Source organism: Ceratotherium simum, chromosome 15 (assembly GCF_057802395.1).
Source record: "Ceratotherium simum simum isolate JZ-2026a chromosome 15, ASM5780239v1, whole genome shotgun sequence".
NCBI classification, from domain to species: Eukaryota; Metazoa; Chordata; class Mammalia; order Perissodactyla; family Rhinocerotidae; genus Ceratotherium; species Ceratotherium simum.
This window is the reverse complement of record NC_141914.1, coordinates 25,126,605-25,141,493: the sequence shown is the minus strand read 5'-3', so window position 1 is coordinate 25,141,493 and position 14,889 is coordinate 25,126,605. Positions and strand designations below refer to the sequence as shown.

The 14,889-nt window shown below is 43.7% G+C and overlaps 1 protein-coding gene across 1 annotated transcript; it reads left to right on the top strand.

Annotated features, from left to right (window-relative positions):
* Window positions 1-434: 434 nt before the first annotated feature.
* On the top strand, window positions 435-12,142 carry ROPN1 (rhophilin associated tail protein 1). Its single transcript, XM_004424502.3, has 5 exons — window positions 435-550; window positions 4,061-4,178; window positions 5,448-5,609; window positions 10,626-10,801; window positions 11,291-12,142. The coding sequence occupies exons 1-5, from the start codon at window positions 435-437 to the stop codon at window positions 11,355-11,357; spliced, it is 639 nt and encodes a 212-aa protein (XP_004424559.1). The 3' UTR covers window positions 11,358-12,142.
* The last annotated feature ends 2,747 nt before the right edge of the window (window positions 12,143-14,889 follow it).

Here is a 14,889-nt window from a genome sequence, read left to right as displayed (position 1 = left end):
TGTGACATGGAAGATGTTCATGATATGCTGTTGAGAAAATAAGCTGTTTTGTATGACTCCATTTTTATTTGTACAAATATATATTTACATTGAAAAAATTCTGAAAGGAGACATGCAATATTTTGGGGTGACATCATTAGGGGATATTTTTGCTTACTTCTTGTTGATCTCTACTTTTTTAATGAACAAATAATGTGTGTTTTTTTATGTAACGGACAGAATTATTTACAACAACAAAAAGCAAGGATTAGTAAACCACTTTGTAACCTTGGAGTTGTGTAACAATAAAATGCATCTGTCTTGGGGGGCAGTGAACTCCCCAATATTGAGACTATCAAACAGAGGCTGGGTGACCTCCTGTCCAGGATTCCTGTCATTTTATGATTCAAAGATTCTCATTTTATTTTTTTCCCTGCCAATAGGTCAAATAATCAATGCCTCAGACATATAAGCCACTATGCATCCCCCCGGAGCTGCCGGAATTGCTGAAGGAATTTACCAAAGCTGCCATCAGGACCCAGCCGCAGGATCTCATCCAGTGGGCTACGGAGTACGTACTCCTTTCTCACCTCCAGCCCCTGCTTCCCATTGGAGGTGGTAGGTGGGAGGTGGAGGAGGGAAGGTCTTGGGAACTGTGAGGAGGTTGTCATGGCTGCAGCCTGGGAGTCGGGACTGATTAGCATAATCTTTGTGATGTTCTGCTCTCGCCTTGCTTAGGTGCTTTAAAATCCACACCTAAATACATCAATCTGGGCGAGGATGGGTTGCCCTCCCCTAAGCCAACCAGACTGAGCAATAGGACGCCAGAGCAATAGGCACAGTGTCCCGGGCAATCAGCAAGAGTTAGATTACCACATTACATCAGCACATGCACACTCCACCCGGTCCCTGCATCCCGGCCCCTGTCCCAGTGGACGGAAGAGTTCGGAATCCCGCTGGAGCTGCGCCTGCCTTCCCCGGGTGTAAACCGGGGCCTCGTTCTCCGGTCTCACCACGAGATGGCAGCAGTGCACCTGGAGGAGCGACGCGACGAGCCCGCGGGGCGGATTGCGTGGGATCAGTCCAAGCGGGGTCACTCTTGGGTTTACTCTTTTAATGAGACACCTTCCTCCACTGCTGTTAAAACTCAATCTTGCGCGCAACCAGAGACACTTTGTGTCTTATCTTTGGGGAAATTATTTTCCATAGTGTTTCTTTGAACTGATGTGTTCCCTCAACATAACCATGTCCACAGAGTACACATTGCATTCTGGAGAAAGGAGGCAAAACGGAGCCATGAGGGCAGGAAGAGCAGGGGCGGGGCTGAAAACAGTGTGGCCCACACAGGTGCCCTCTTGCAGAAGAGACCTCCAGAGGCTGCTCAATGGGAGGAGCTTACACAATAGCTGCTGGCCCAGACTGAAACAGCTTTACACAGAAAGCCTCTCAGCTATGAAATTGCCTCTTTAGACAAAGGTGCCTGCCTGAAACTGGGGAACTGGACTTGAGGCAGGAGCCGGGAGCTAACTAGACGTCCCGGACCGTTTTCAGGCTATTTTAACTGTTTGATGATGACCTCTTTAGAAGCATTTCAGTGAGAAAGGGGGTAAGAGAGGCTGTAGAGCGGAGCCCGTGGGTTGGGGGAAGGGAGAATGTCCTCAGCATGGGGTTGAGTAGGTGCGTGGAGCAGGTGGTGAGAAGAAGATGTGGACACCTTTGAGAAGGCACAAAATGTAATCTAAGAAGAGACTTACAGAGTCTCTGAGCCACTGCGCTCATGCTCCTGGGTTGGGCGAGGATGAAGCTCTCACAAATGGACAGAAAATAAGCCAGTGGTGCTCATAAAAAGGGACATCAGTGGGGTTGCTTTGGTAATAATGAGCTCTGTTTAGTTTTCTATTCTAAATCTTATATACTACCTCTAAGACTGAACTTTAGCATCCAAAGAGTAATTTCTTTTGGCATGCTCAGACTTTGTTTTATACTATACAATAGTTTAAAACCCCATTTCATTGTTCTTGTGTGCTGTTTTATGGTACAAAAGATGACATTTCTCGTTATTGTCCCTGACATTTATGAGCGAAAACGCTCCACTGCTGTAGCCTGCTTGCTCCCATATTATATCATGTGCTATAAATTTTTTAGATATCCGTAAAGAATCAGTTTGTAGTTTAACTACAGTGAAAAAGGAGAGCATGACCTAGGAGGACTCTCCATCTATTCAGACATGAAAAGCACTTATCAGATGGTTTAATGTGACTTACAAACCTGCAATATTTTATAAGAACTCCACAAAGTATTTCCAAGACAAAATATGTATTTAATTCATTGCAAGTGAGAATTTCCCTACATATGTGCTGTGAATGAAGAAACCACCTAGCAGACATCAGCAGGACAGAAGCTTATGGGTGGTGGTGGGTACATGTGACAACACAAATCTGTAATTTATGTGAATAACCATAGAATGTTCACTGCAAATGAAGCTGAATAGCCCAGAGAGGACTAAATTCGTGACCACAGCCTCATTTCCACGTTCTCCAACCAACTCCACTAAAAAGTCCAAAGACATAGCTGCTGAGCGTCACTCTTTATCCAGGGAGTCACTTCTGTTGGATGAGGTCTCAAGCCTGGTTCTGTAGCCTGAGGCCACACCCTGCTCCTATTGTCACCCTGAACCCACATCCGCCCCAACACTGATCTGTCTATGGAGATTGCTCATGCACATTATTAGGTGGCCTGAAAGTTTTGCTTCTGCCCCCCCTGCTGATGACCTCCTGGGGTGCCTGGAAGGTGTTTTATTCCTGGTAGTTTAGCTCTGCTTTGCATTGTGGCTTAGAGATAGGCAGTGGTTTACCCCCTCATTGTAGAGCTTGACCCTGAAATGGGCTTTCACAAAATTCCCTCTGTATTCTTTTTATGCTACCTGGATCTGGAGAAAGTACTGAAAAATAAAGCAGAGAGGGGCAGGGGCATGTGAGCCAGGGATAGTCAATAACAGGCTTTCGATGGAGACAGACCCTTCCCTATAGCATGGGTGCCCTACATGTCAACTGCTCACATCCATTCCCTGCTGCAGGCAGCCCCTTTTCCTCTTACGCCGGTCCTGAATCAGGACTCAGTATTTTTGTCACATTGCAACAGAACAAAGTCCACTCCACAAAGCATTGATGAGCAGGCAGATTTTACTGAAATTTTTGAGGGAAGACAGAGGAGGATTTTACTTCACACACCCCATATAAGATTGTCTCAAACCCTTCTTTGGCTTGTCTTCTCGCCTGAGCCTCCCTTAGTGCCCTGCCAATCTTCTCTCCCTTTCCCCTTGAAGCCTAAGCCTCGCTCCCTCCAGCAGGAAACCCTTCCTGGCTCGCCTGGAATAGGGCACCTCTGTCTCCTCGCCTTTCTTACAAAAGTCACTTTAGTTCTCTTCCAACTTCTTTCCAACATCACATATCCCCACCTGCTACCTAACACCAACTGTAAGTGTGTCAATAGCCATTGTACTGAGCATAAAGATTTTGTTTATGCTTGAAAAAAAGATTCTCTAGGTACTAGGATTCTTCCTCTATAAAAGAGTGGAGGATTTAAAATAACAGTGATTTGTTTTTCTCTGCCCTATTATATACATATGTATAATACATATATTATACATATATATACAGACATATATATATCTCCTATGATACATATGTCTATATGTGTATGTATGTATGTGTGTGTATATGTGTGTGTGTGCACACGTCTGTATATAAAACACTTAGAAGGGATGGCTGGAAAAAAACCCAGATCCGATATAGCTTCAGGGAATTCCATACCAAACTTTTGTCGGATATTCCTCATCCCTAGAGAGGAACAAATGTTTTATTCCCTAAGCGTTCTCTATACCTTGGGTGAAAAGTAACACATGTAGGCTTTTCCCGTACATACATGAGCTAAACACAGTGTCTGGCATATAGAAGCCACTTAACAAATGTTCTTTCCTCCACCTCCTTCCCTGAAAAAAAAGGGGAGGGGATTCCCAAAGCAGCCAGAGGCCACCGGAGTGTAGGATACTCCCCTCACCCCCTAACTTTTTTTCTTGTAGTTATTTTGCGGCTATATCCCAGGGAGAGATTCCTCCAGTGAGAGAGCGGTCTGAGCGAGTCGCTTTGTCTAACTGGGCAGAGCTTACACCTGAGCTGTTGAAGATCCTGCATTCTCGGGTAAGGCCGAACTGCAGCATCAAGGGGGTAACTCAGGGACAGTGTGGAGGCTGGGTGGGTACAGACAAGAGCCCGCCATCCCCCTGCCAGTCAGCTTGCCACTCAGCATCATCCTCAAGTTCACTGAACCATGCCTTGAAAGTAGATCTTCCCTTGGAGAAACAAGAATGCTATTGAAATAGGTTGTAAACTGAGTTCTCAGTGGGGTCATCCAGGTATCCCTGAAGCTGGCCAAATGTCCAGGGGCTCAATGTGATGCTAATCCCTTCCCTCCAGAAAGTGCAGGTCCACAGTCCCTTGACAATGTCTCTCTCACTGATCAAGTCATAATATGATGCCCATCACAGTTTGGAGAGGGGCATATTGTAGTTCCCCAGTTATCCAAGGTGCAGACATAGCCTAGCTTTGAGGGAAAACTGGCTGTCTTGACAGCCACATTATCCTGGGAGCTGCCTGGTGAATGGATGAAGAGAGTCTGATTTGAAAAAGCTTGTGGCTTGTCCTATTCCCAGGAAATAGCACCACCAAACTCCATTTCAGGATCCAGGACAGAGATACATGGGATGATTCAAGACTGATTTAGCCAACTACCTTGGTCCCAGAGGCTTAGCGTTTCACTGGGATCAGAGGGTCAGGGAAGGTGTAGTAGAGCTTCATGGGACATCTGTACCCTTGTCTCATTGTTGGCCAACAATGGCCATTCATTCCTTTCTCCTTTTAACCACCAAGCTCCTTGTGTAGTGGACATGGCAGAGACCTGAGGTGCCTGGATCAAGCACCGTTAGGCACCTAGGCCGTAGACCCCATATTATTCCTGCGACAGCATGAGGTCTAGTGCAAATCCGGAAGCTGGAGACCTAACATCTAGTTCTAGTTTCACTACTAATTAGTGGTCTCAGACAAGTCCTCTGCCTCTTGGTTTCATATTCAGGCTGCCCTATCTGCCTTATAGGGACAACCTAGGGATGAACAGCAGATAATAAAAGCATCAGAAAAAAATTTAAAAAGTAATATAAATGCGTATTTTCCCTATAATTCTGACATCTGAAGTTAAAAATGATTAAATTGTATCTCAGATATTCTTAGCCAGGCTGAATATTGCTCTACCCTTGGAAAGAGAACCACCAAACAGAGGCCCCTTTTACTCCCGGCCATTCCCCTCGACCCCCACCCCCCACCCCTTGCTGTGTGCTGGGAGGACATGGGGCCTTGCCTGGGCAGGTGTTTCTTGGTGCATTCTCTGTCTTGTGTCTGTCCCCTGCCCTGCAGGTTGCTGGCAGACTGATCATCAATGCAGATGAGCTGGCCCAGATGTGGAAGGTGCTGAGTCTCCCAACAGATCTGTTTAATAGCGTGATGAATGTGGGCCGCTTCGCGGAGGAGATTGAGTGGCTGAAGTTTCTAGCCCTTGCTTGCAGCTCTCTTGGAGTCGTAAGTCAGCTTTAATGCTTTTTGTCCTTAAGGGAAGATCTCTCCCTGGGCCTGAAAGGGCAGTACATCTCTACACACAGCCAACTCTCCAGGGCTGATGAGCATGCCTCTTCTTGTCTACTCTTTCTCTCTGAATTAGGCCATTTCTTTGCTCATCAGCCAGGGCAGGGGTTGGGAGGAGAGAGAGAGGAAAACTGTCATCAGGCTCTGGGGAGAGGTTAACCAAAATATGGCTTTTGGATTATTTATGAATTTCAGTCACTGCACTCAGATTTATTTCCATCACCACTCCACTTCCTCCATTCATATTCCTAAAGATAACCAAGAGCCAGCTGTAGAATAAGATTTGCTTATACTTGGGTTCCAGACACCCAGAAGATACACCAATAGAGTCTTTTAAAGAGAGGTACAGCTTTATAGAAAACCACTATTTGATAAGCATAATTGGATACAAAATCAGAGATAAGAGAGCAGGAAAGGAGAGATGAGGCTATTTCTAGACTTGTAGTCATGACGTCACCACGGATGCAGGAGGTTCATACAAATTCAAACCTTTTCCAAATTCAACTTGGTTGCTAATTGGAAAAGCCATTTTTCTGTTTTAAATAGAAAGATACTGCAACCAGTTTATATATATTTAAAAGCTTTAGGTATCATCTTATATGTGGACTCACTCTTGTTAAACACTGTTATAATAACTTAAATGAAAATGAATCAGAAACATGGTTTTTAAAAAATCCATGAAATACATACGGGTTTAAAAGTTAATGAGAAAATTATTGCCTCTGCCAAAACCAAATGGTATGAAAAGGTAGTTTGAATCATTCAGCGTATCTAAACACGATCTTCTTGTTCTTTCTCCCAGAATGTGCTTGGAATGCATATTTGACATTTTTGTTTCTGCGAAAAGTTACCAAAAATACTGTAGTTCAACTTTTCCTATGGGTTTCCCCCTGCGGCTTTCATCATAATCATTTCTTTAGAGAGGAGAGGAGAGGCCATTCATGGTTTTTTTTTTTTCTTCTTTGTTGTCCTTTATAGCAACATTATATAGTGAATAAATTACTCTCCTCCAAAGAGGAGAGGACAATGCAGCAGTGGCAGATGAGTTGCCAATCAGCATATCACACTTCTGTGGAAATAGCTTCAAGGATTGGGGGAAATCACAGAAGGGAAAATTTAAAAATGACACATTTTATTAAATTCTCATAGGGTCACAAATTTATTCACACCACATTCAGAGATGTTGGGGGAGACGGGGAAATGTACTTTATTTTATCTATCATTAATTCTGATCTTCCTGATCTTCTCCACCCACGGGTGGAGTAAGAAAATTAGCAGATTCAATACAATCCGGGAATTTTCGTCTAATGCAATAATTGGGGCAGTTTTAAGGTAAATTGCCCAGTCTCTCGGATTTCTCCTCACTGCTCCTTTTTTCAAGATGGCGGTTGAGTGTACAAGGAAAGGGGTGACGCTGGGACCTAAAATAAGGGGTTCCCCACATCCCTTGATCCCCTCTGGCACCTCTGATCTCCATGGAAATACTCATCTGTGGGGTCACTAGCTGCTTGCAGCTGAAGCTTCTGGTCTCTTCTCTCTCACAGCATAGTGGTCCCTCACCAGTTCATCTCCATTCTCACTGGTGCTCAGGGCTTCCTGGAATCTCTTCCAGCTTGTCCTCATCTGCTCCCTGGCTTCAGTGGATCACTTCACAGCCCCTCACCACCTTGTGAGATGTCTGAGTCCTTTCCTTGTCCACATACCTCACAGTAACCAAGAGTGACTTTGGAAAACCCAATTCCAACCCCCCCTCTGCTTAGCCCATTGTGCGGCTGCTAGGTTTACTTTGACGTGGCTGCCTCCCAAATTGGGGAGGGGAAACCAGGAGGTGCATTGTATCTTTCTACCTCCCTGATAGAATGAGGAGGATAGATTAGACGTTTCATGAGGTTCTTTCATCTCTAACGTTCTATGATTCTATTCCCTCTTCTCTGCTTCCACTGAAACACCCTCAGGCCTGGCTCTGGATAACAGTGGACCCCTCCAATTCTGAGAGGTCCTCAGGTGTCTGACTTTGCCCCTCATCATCCGTATGTCAAGAAACACCTAGAGGGGAAGTCAGCCTGAAGGGCTAGTCTGTAAATAAAGGGAGCCCTGTGAATTCAGGAACCAATCCTGTTATACCCATTTGTTTCATGTTGGACTGTTGCTGGGAACTTAAATGTGGTCAGGGTGTCACCATCTGGCGGATGGTTTGCATTCTAGTTAACCTGTATATCCTTAGAGGTAGGCCCAGAAATTCCATCCTTTCTTTGCCAACTCACCAGCCTGCCATGATCTCTGTGCCACTTAGAAAATCCAGTTCCCTCCTTATAGAAGAGTCTAATGGCAGGAATTTAGGTAGCAGGTACATTTACTCCAGTCCTGAGCTCTCTGAGTCTACACACGTGCTTCAAAATGCTACAACATGCAGACCTGTGTTCCTCTTCCCTTTCAGCACTGCTTCTTCTAGAATAGCCTACACCACCTCCTATTCTACTGAGACCGATTATATAAAAGAAGAGATCATGTAATTGTGTTCACTGGAAGGATGATGTATTTTGTTAGCAAATAATTCACTCTCTGAGCCATTCACCTCTGAGTTTGAAAACAAGGCTCATAAGATGCTGAAAGGCTATCTCTACGAAGTGGATCCCCATCTGACCAAAAAATCTTGTACAACAGAATGCAGATCTCTGTTTACTTTAGATTTATTTAAGTTTATCAAAAAGCTCCAGTCCAGAGAGTTCTTTATCCATTCATCCATTTACTAAATCTTTTAAAATATTTTAAAATCTGATGAGGGCAATAGAATTTAGAGGTTTGTGGTTTGAATGGTCAATAAAAGATGTTTGGGTAGAAAGCACTTATATAGGTTTGCCAGGGCTGCCATAACAAAGTTCTATAGACTGGGTGGCTTAAACAACAGAAATGTATTTTCTCACAGTTCTGGAGCCTGGAAGTCTGAGATCCAGGTGTCTGAGGCCTCTTTCATTGGCTTGCAAATGGCTGTCGTCTCCCCCTTTCTTCACATGGTTGTCCCTTTGTGCGTGCATGTGTCTGCTGTCTCTCTCTCTGTCCTAATCTCCTCTTCTTATAAGGACACCAGACCTCTTGGATTAGGGCCCATTCTAATGACTTCATTTTAATTTAATCACCTCTTTAAAGGCCCTATCTCCAAATACAGCCACATTCTGAGGTACCGGGGGTTAGGGCTTCAACATATGAATTTTGGGTAGGCATAATTCAGCCCATAACAGCACCCCTCTTCCTGAGACTACAGGAAGAGAACAAGAGAACAGAGGCAATAGGGGAGTAGGTTGTTTTAAAGAGAAGCAGAAGGGATGAGCTGTGGATGGAAATTATAAAGTTCAGTGCACACATGCTTGCAGATCTACCCCAAACCACTGTCATGCTGCCCTCATCTCATGGGCACGCCCTCCCGTCGTCACTGACGGCCTCTTACCCAGCCTCCTGTGTGCCTGCCCGCCCACCCTCCTTCGTGGAAGCCTGGCCCACTGCCTCCTACAGTGCTTCACAGTGACTTCTAGGAGAGACTCCCAAGGGCAGGAGAGAGTAAGTGAAAGTGGCCTGCTGCAAACCCCAAATTTCTTTGACATCACGCAGTTTATCATTTTAAAATTCATGTACATTGAAGATACTATTTCATAAAATAGCAATGTTTGTCAATGTAAAGGAACAAAATTTAAACATTAAATCAATGAAAATTAATAATTTGTGCAAATGTCTAAATTACTTGCCATCAGGTAAAACTGTCACTCCAGGAAGATGGGCCAAGTTTATTCGGCATCCTCATGTACCTCCCAACACACAGACTCACACCCCTGGGCAACACACGCCACAGTTAAAGAAGCACCATTAGACATCCATTACATTCAGGGAGAGGAAGGAAGCAGAACAGCAAACGGCAACTGCAAAGGAAGAACAGTGCAGGCCAGCCACTTGGGGAGCTAGAGCAGCTCCTTGTTCAATCCCCCAGTCACGCCCAGTTCACCACTCAGGGCTCATCTTTCACTGATCCCCGGAGATGTGTAAGGAGAATCTGCACCTCATCTGTTTTAGTTAACCACCAAGATATATGGCAATATCTTTGCTAATTCAGAGCTAAACAATCTTTTCTTTGAGTCATTTCTTTCCTTTATTCCATCATTTCACAATTTTCACTTGTGAAGTTTACTCAAAGGGTAGGTTTACTTAAAGACACAGGTAAGTATAACTCAGTTCTGAACATGATCCCTTAATGTTCAAGTTTCCTTGTAAGGATTGTTTGCTTCTGTAGCAACCTTTCCATTAAAAGTTCTGGCATTCATCGTCTACTAATGTTTCCACAGAAACTGCAATGTTAGTGTTATGTCATAGAAAGTACTAGGCGGTTCTAATTAGATGGATCCACATGTTTTAGAAGAACTGGCTTTATCATGATGTTCAGTGTCACTTTCCTTCATCTGGGACTCCTATCTTCCCAGTGATATTACCCTTCTCTTACCCCCTTCCCCTGTCCTGTGGCATTGCTCCAAGCATCTGCTGGAGTGTATAAGCTAGACTAATTACCTCAGCCCTTCAGAGATAAGATGTGAGAGCAACAAGAATAAGAAATAATTCTAATTTTATAGAGTGTAAAATCAAATGCCCCTCCTTTAGTGAGGTTATTCTGATTAAAGTAATAAATATATTAAAGTATTCAGCAGTTTATAAACTTAATTCCTGAGAGTCTCCCTCCAACAAAGAAAGGAAAAGAAAAGGAGAGACAGACACCCAGTAGATACTCAATATTTTTTAGATTGAAGTAAATGACATTTGGGCGTAAAAAATTCAAGCTTTTCAGAATATTACATCGTTCCCACTTGATTTTATGAGAGCAAAAATTTTGTTTCCTTTCTTGTACCTAAACTGATCTTCAGAATCTAGTCTGGAATAGTGACTTTCTCCTCATTTAACCTTCCGGCTTTATAGACCATCGCCAAGACTCTCAAGATAGTGTGCGAAGTTTTATCATGTGACCGTGATGGCGGGCCTCCCCGGATCCCTTTTAGCACCTTCCAGTTTCTCTACACGTATATCGCCGAGGTGGACGGGGAGATCTCTGCATCACACGTCAGCCGCATGCTGAACTACATTGAACAGGAAGTGTAAGTAAACTTTTGCCAATTGGGGGTGAAAGAATATGGGGCAAACAAATCTAGCAGGCCAAGATACAGTGAGGCTGCTATGTTATACTCTTCTGGGAACAGAGAAATATTGTGAAGAGCAAGAAACAAGAATCCGAAAGAGAAGGGAAAGAAGGTTGTGATTTTAGAGTGCTACCGAGACCAGCAGCACCTGAGAACATGTTAGAAATGTGATTTCTCAGGCTGCAGCCTGAACCAACCACATCAGAAACCCTGGGGTGGGGCCCAGACATCTGTGTCTTAGCAAGCCCTCCAGGTGACTGGTGCGCGCTCAGCTCTGACCTGAGTGGAGGAGGAGAAGCGGGCAGTCAAGGGTTCAGAGAAAGAGAGGGTGATGAGGGCAAGAGCCACAGCAGAATTAATTTGGAGTGAGAGAGTTGTTTATATATTGTCTTCCTTAAGATCCATTGTTAAATGAACTTACGCCAGATATATGTTTTTCCCAAACAGAATTGGTCCTGATGGTTTAATCAAGGTGAATGACTTTACCCAAAACCCCAGGGTTCGGCTGGAGTAAAAGCACAATTTGGGCAATTTTAAAGGAAGATACAGAGATGATTGTGCTTCAGAACGACTGACCCCCAAACACCATCCAGTGTCAATTTTCTTGTACAACTGGTACACAGTAATAAACAATTAGGCAAACATATGAAATCAGAAATGCGTGGAATTAAGATGTAAAATCGTTGGAACGAAACAGCTGTATTAACAGAAGATTAGCATTTTTCCCACATGGACGTTGAATAAAAGTGGCTGACAAAGCGTGAAGAGAAAATGCATCTCAAACCAAAGCCAGACTGTCAGATTTTCAAAGGGAAAATGTTAACCAGACACAGTTTTGATGTTTAGTGATTGTTAGGCATAACTTAGATGAGTATCTTTTACATGGTCAATCCACATTTTTACCAGTTTATTTCTCCATTTGTTGGCACGAGGCTAGTCATTTATTCATTGCCTCACTCACCAATATTTACTGAGGTTAGCTGTATGCCAGGGATAGGAATGCCTGGGAAAATACAGGACACTCAGTTAAATTTGAATTTTGATAAAGAGATAATTTTTTAGTATTGTTTTGTTTTGTGTTGCTAAACCTGAAAACCCCAGCCAAGAACTATGCTGGCTTCTGGGCATATACAAATAAGTCATGTCAAGATTCTGCCCTCGAGGAGCTCACAGTCTAACACTAAAATAAGACATGAGCTTAAGTCACTTTAATACAAGTGGCCCTGAGAGGTACTAATAAAGTGTTTCAGAGGTCAATATTAAAGTGTCAATGTCAACAGATTTTTCTGACACCATATATGGGACCCTCTTGGGAAAATCCTTTGCATGAGCTTAAGACCTTCTGGCAAGGTCACCGAAAGATTTTTCTTTCTCCCGGGAAGCAGATGAGATTAATAGGCTGTGTGGTTATTGTTCTTAAGGCCAAGTGTCCCCTCTACCTGTAGTACTATCTCCTCTTAAAAGTTGTTTTTGTATAAAAGTCGTTAGCTTGCTTATTGGATATACATATATCTTTCTACTGAATTGGGAAAAAATTTGTCTTTTAGTGTCTAAATGAGTAAAAGAAGACTGTGACTCTGACGGGATGTCACCAGAGGCCCTTGACTTGGACCTAGAGTGAAACAAAAAGGGCTGAACTGGTCACCGGGCTACACCTGCAGAGGTGGGCAGCAGCTAATCCTCCTTGCTGTCTGCTGTCCTTGCCAGGGTGGCCCATCATTTATATCCACTCAGGACCTGAGGCTGTTTGAAGAGGCAGAAGCACTGCAGGTGACACCTGGCACCGTAATTAATGGGGGTCAGAGAATGAGTGAAATCCTTTAACCTGCCTCCATCTCTCGATTTCTCTTCCGCTATGATCAAAGAATTTAAATATGATCTTGCCTGGGAGTGGGGAAGGAAGGGGAGCAGAGGGAAGAGCCCCGGATTTGAAAGACCCTAAGACAACAAATTAAGTTCATAAGCAAAATAAAAGCAAAAAGGTTTTTTGTATGTTTCAGAAAGATTGAAATTTGAAACTAAACCTCAGTAGCCCTGAGCATAATCCCTTGAGAGTGAGGCTAATGAAACCCCGGCCATCAAAGTGAATACCGGACACAGATATGAAGTCATTGATGGTGCTGTAGCCATCAGTTGAGACTAAGCACAATTGCAATACCATTGTGGCCCTGCCAATTGCTTGTCTTCTAAGCCACCACTTGGTGTCTGCCATTTTCGCCCTCTCCTGCTCTGGCTCACTGTGGCAGTCCTTCCTCTAAGCCACTGATAGTGCTAAGCCGCAGATGCTCATCAGAGACACAGCCTCTACAGCATCTGCCAAATCACCCTGCTTTAGCAGTCACCCCAAGGGTGGAAAACAGCTTTGCCCTCAACCTGCACTATGCTGTATTAACAATATTATAAATACTATATTAATGATAATAACCCTTATTAAACACTTACTACGTGCAAGCCACTGTGCACAATGCGTTACATACATTCTCAAATTTTTCTTTACAACCAAACTCTACAAAGTCAGTACTATCATCCCCATTTTATGGATGAAGAAACAGTCTTAGAGAAACTAAGTTGTTCACTGTCCCTGGTGAGAAGGAATTTGAATCCCGGTCTGTCTGACTCCAAACTTGTCCTGCCCTATATGCTCAATGTCCACCTTAGTATGGAGTCTCCCCAGAGACTCCAGAAACAGCCTCTGAGACAAGGATTTAAGTGCAAGTAGTTTATTTGGGTGGCAATCCCAGGAACAGTGGAAAGGGAGTAGGAAATGTAAGATAGTGACGGGAAAAAAGCCAACACAGGGTGTGTTATTGAGCCAGTTATCCCTGGAGCCCAATCCCACTGCAGGACTCTGGGAGACAGTGTAGAACATACCTCGGAGTTATCCCAACCTGAGGGATGAGGAAGCTCTTCATCCGTCATCAGCTAAGGGCTGCTTCCTCACTAAGTTCCCCTCTGCCATTGACTGATGGCTGCTTCCAGGGGCATTAACTTTCTGGCATTTCCAGCTTGCCTGGCTCGTGGCCTGAGCTAGCAATGCTCCTTTTGCTCCAGAAAAACAAGCTCTTAGATAGGAAGTCGTAGGTGTTCACATTAACCATCTTTGAAGGCAGATGGATGGGGCACCAGCAACATCGGCTACAATACCTTACAGAGACGTTAATAAAACTTTTAGCACTTGAATCACTATTGTTTCTCTGTTTGGTCAGGCACAAGTCCATAGGGGCTGCAGGGCAATAAGCGACTGACACTGTGCTGTATTAAAATGACACTTGACCCTCAGACCTGGCACATTGTCCCAAATCAACTTCTTTACGTAACTTCCTTACAACGAGATCACTCTAAAGGGCTGCCAATAGACCCTTGTCAGACCCATCCCACTGGCCTCCATATCATGACCAGAAATATGTGAATCCTAGTATGACTCCAGTTAAGCTGTCAAACTTAACATATGGTTTGTATTTCTCCTTTAAAAAGAAAAACATTCAGGAAGCAATAAAATCAGGATTTTATAAAGAAAAAGTGGGCTCTTTCTTTCCTAAATTAAGCTATTTTGATTAAAGTGAAGACTGCAGATGCATTTAAAGCTTCAGCGGGAAATGCAAAGATTTTGGCTCAATTCAATTTTCTCTGTTCTCCATGCCCTCCCTCTCCTTGATGCTGTTCAGTCAGACATCTCACTGTCCCTAGTTAACCAGAAACTTCCAAGATCACCAGGGCCCTGCCACAGAAGGAGCTGGACACTCAAGTGTGGAAACCTGGTTTTGAATTAGGTAAGAATAGGATTCTTAACGTGAAATCCTTGGAAAGGCTCCTGAATGCTTCTGATAACATTTTATATGTATACATATCTATATATGATATGTATGTATATTTCAGAAATGTGTACATTAGCGTTTTTCTGAGGAAAAAAATATAATGCTTTTAGCAAATTCTCAAAATTGTATATGATCTCAAAAGGTGAGGAACCTCTGGGTTAGAAATAATTCTGGAAGGCACCAGATGGTTGAGGAAAAGCAACAGAGCAGTCTCAGATCTTTCTAAGCAGA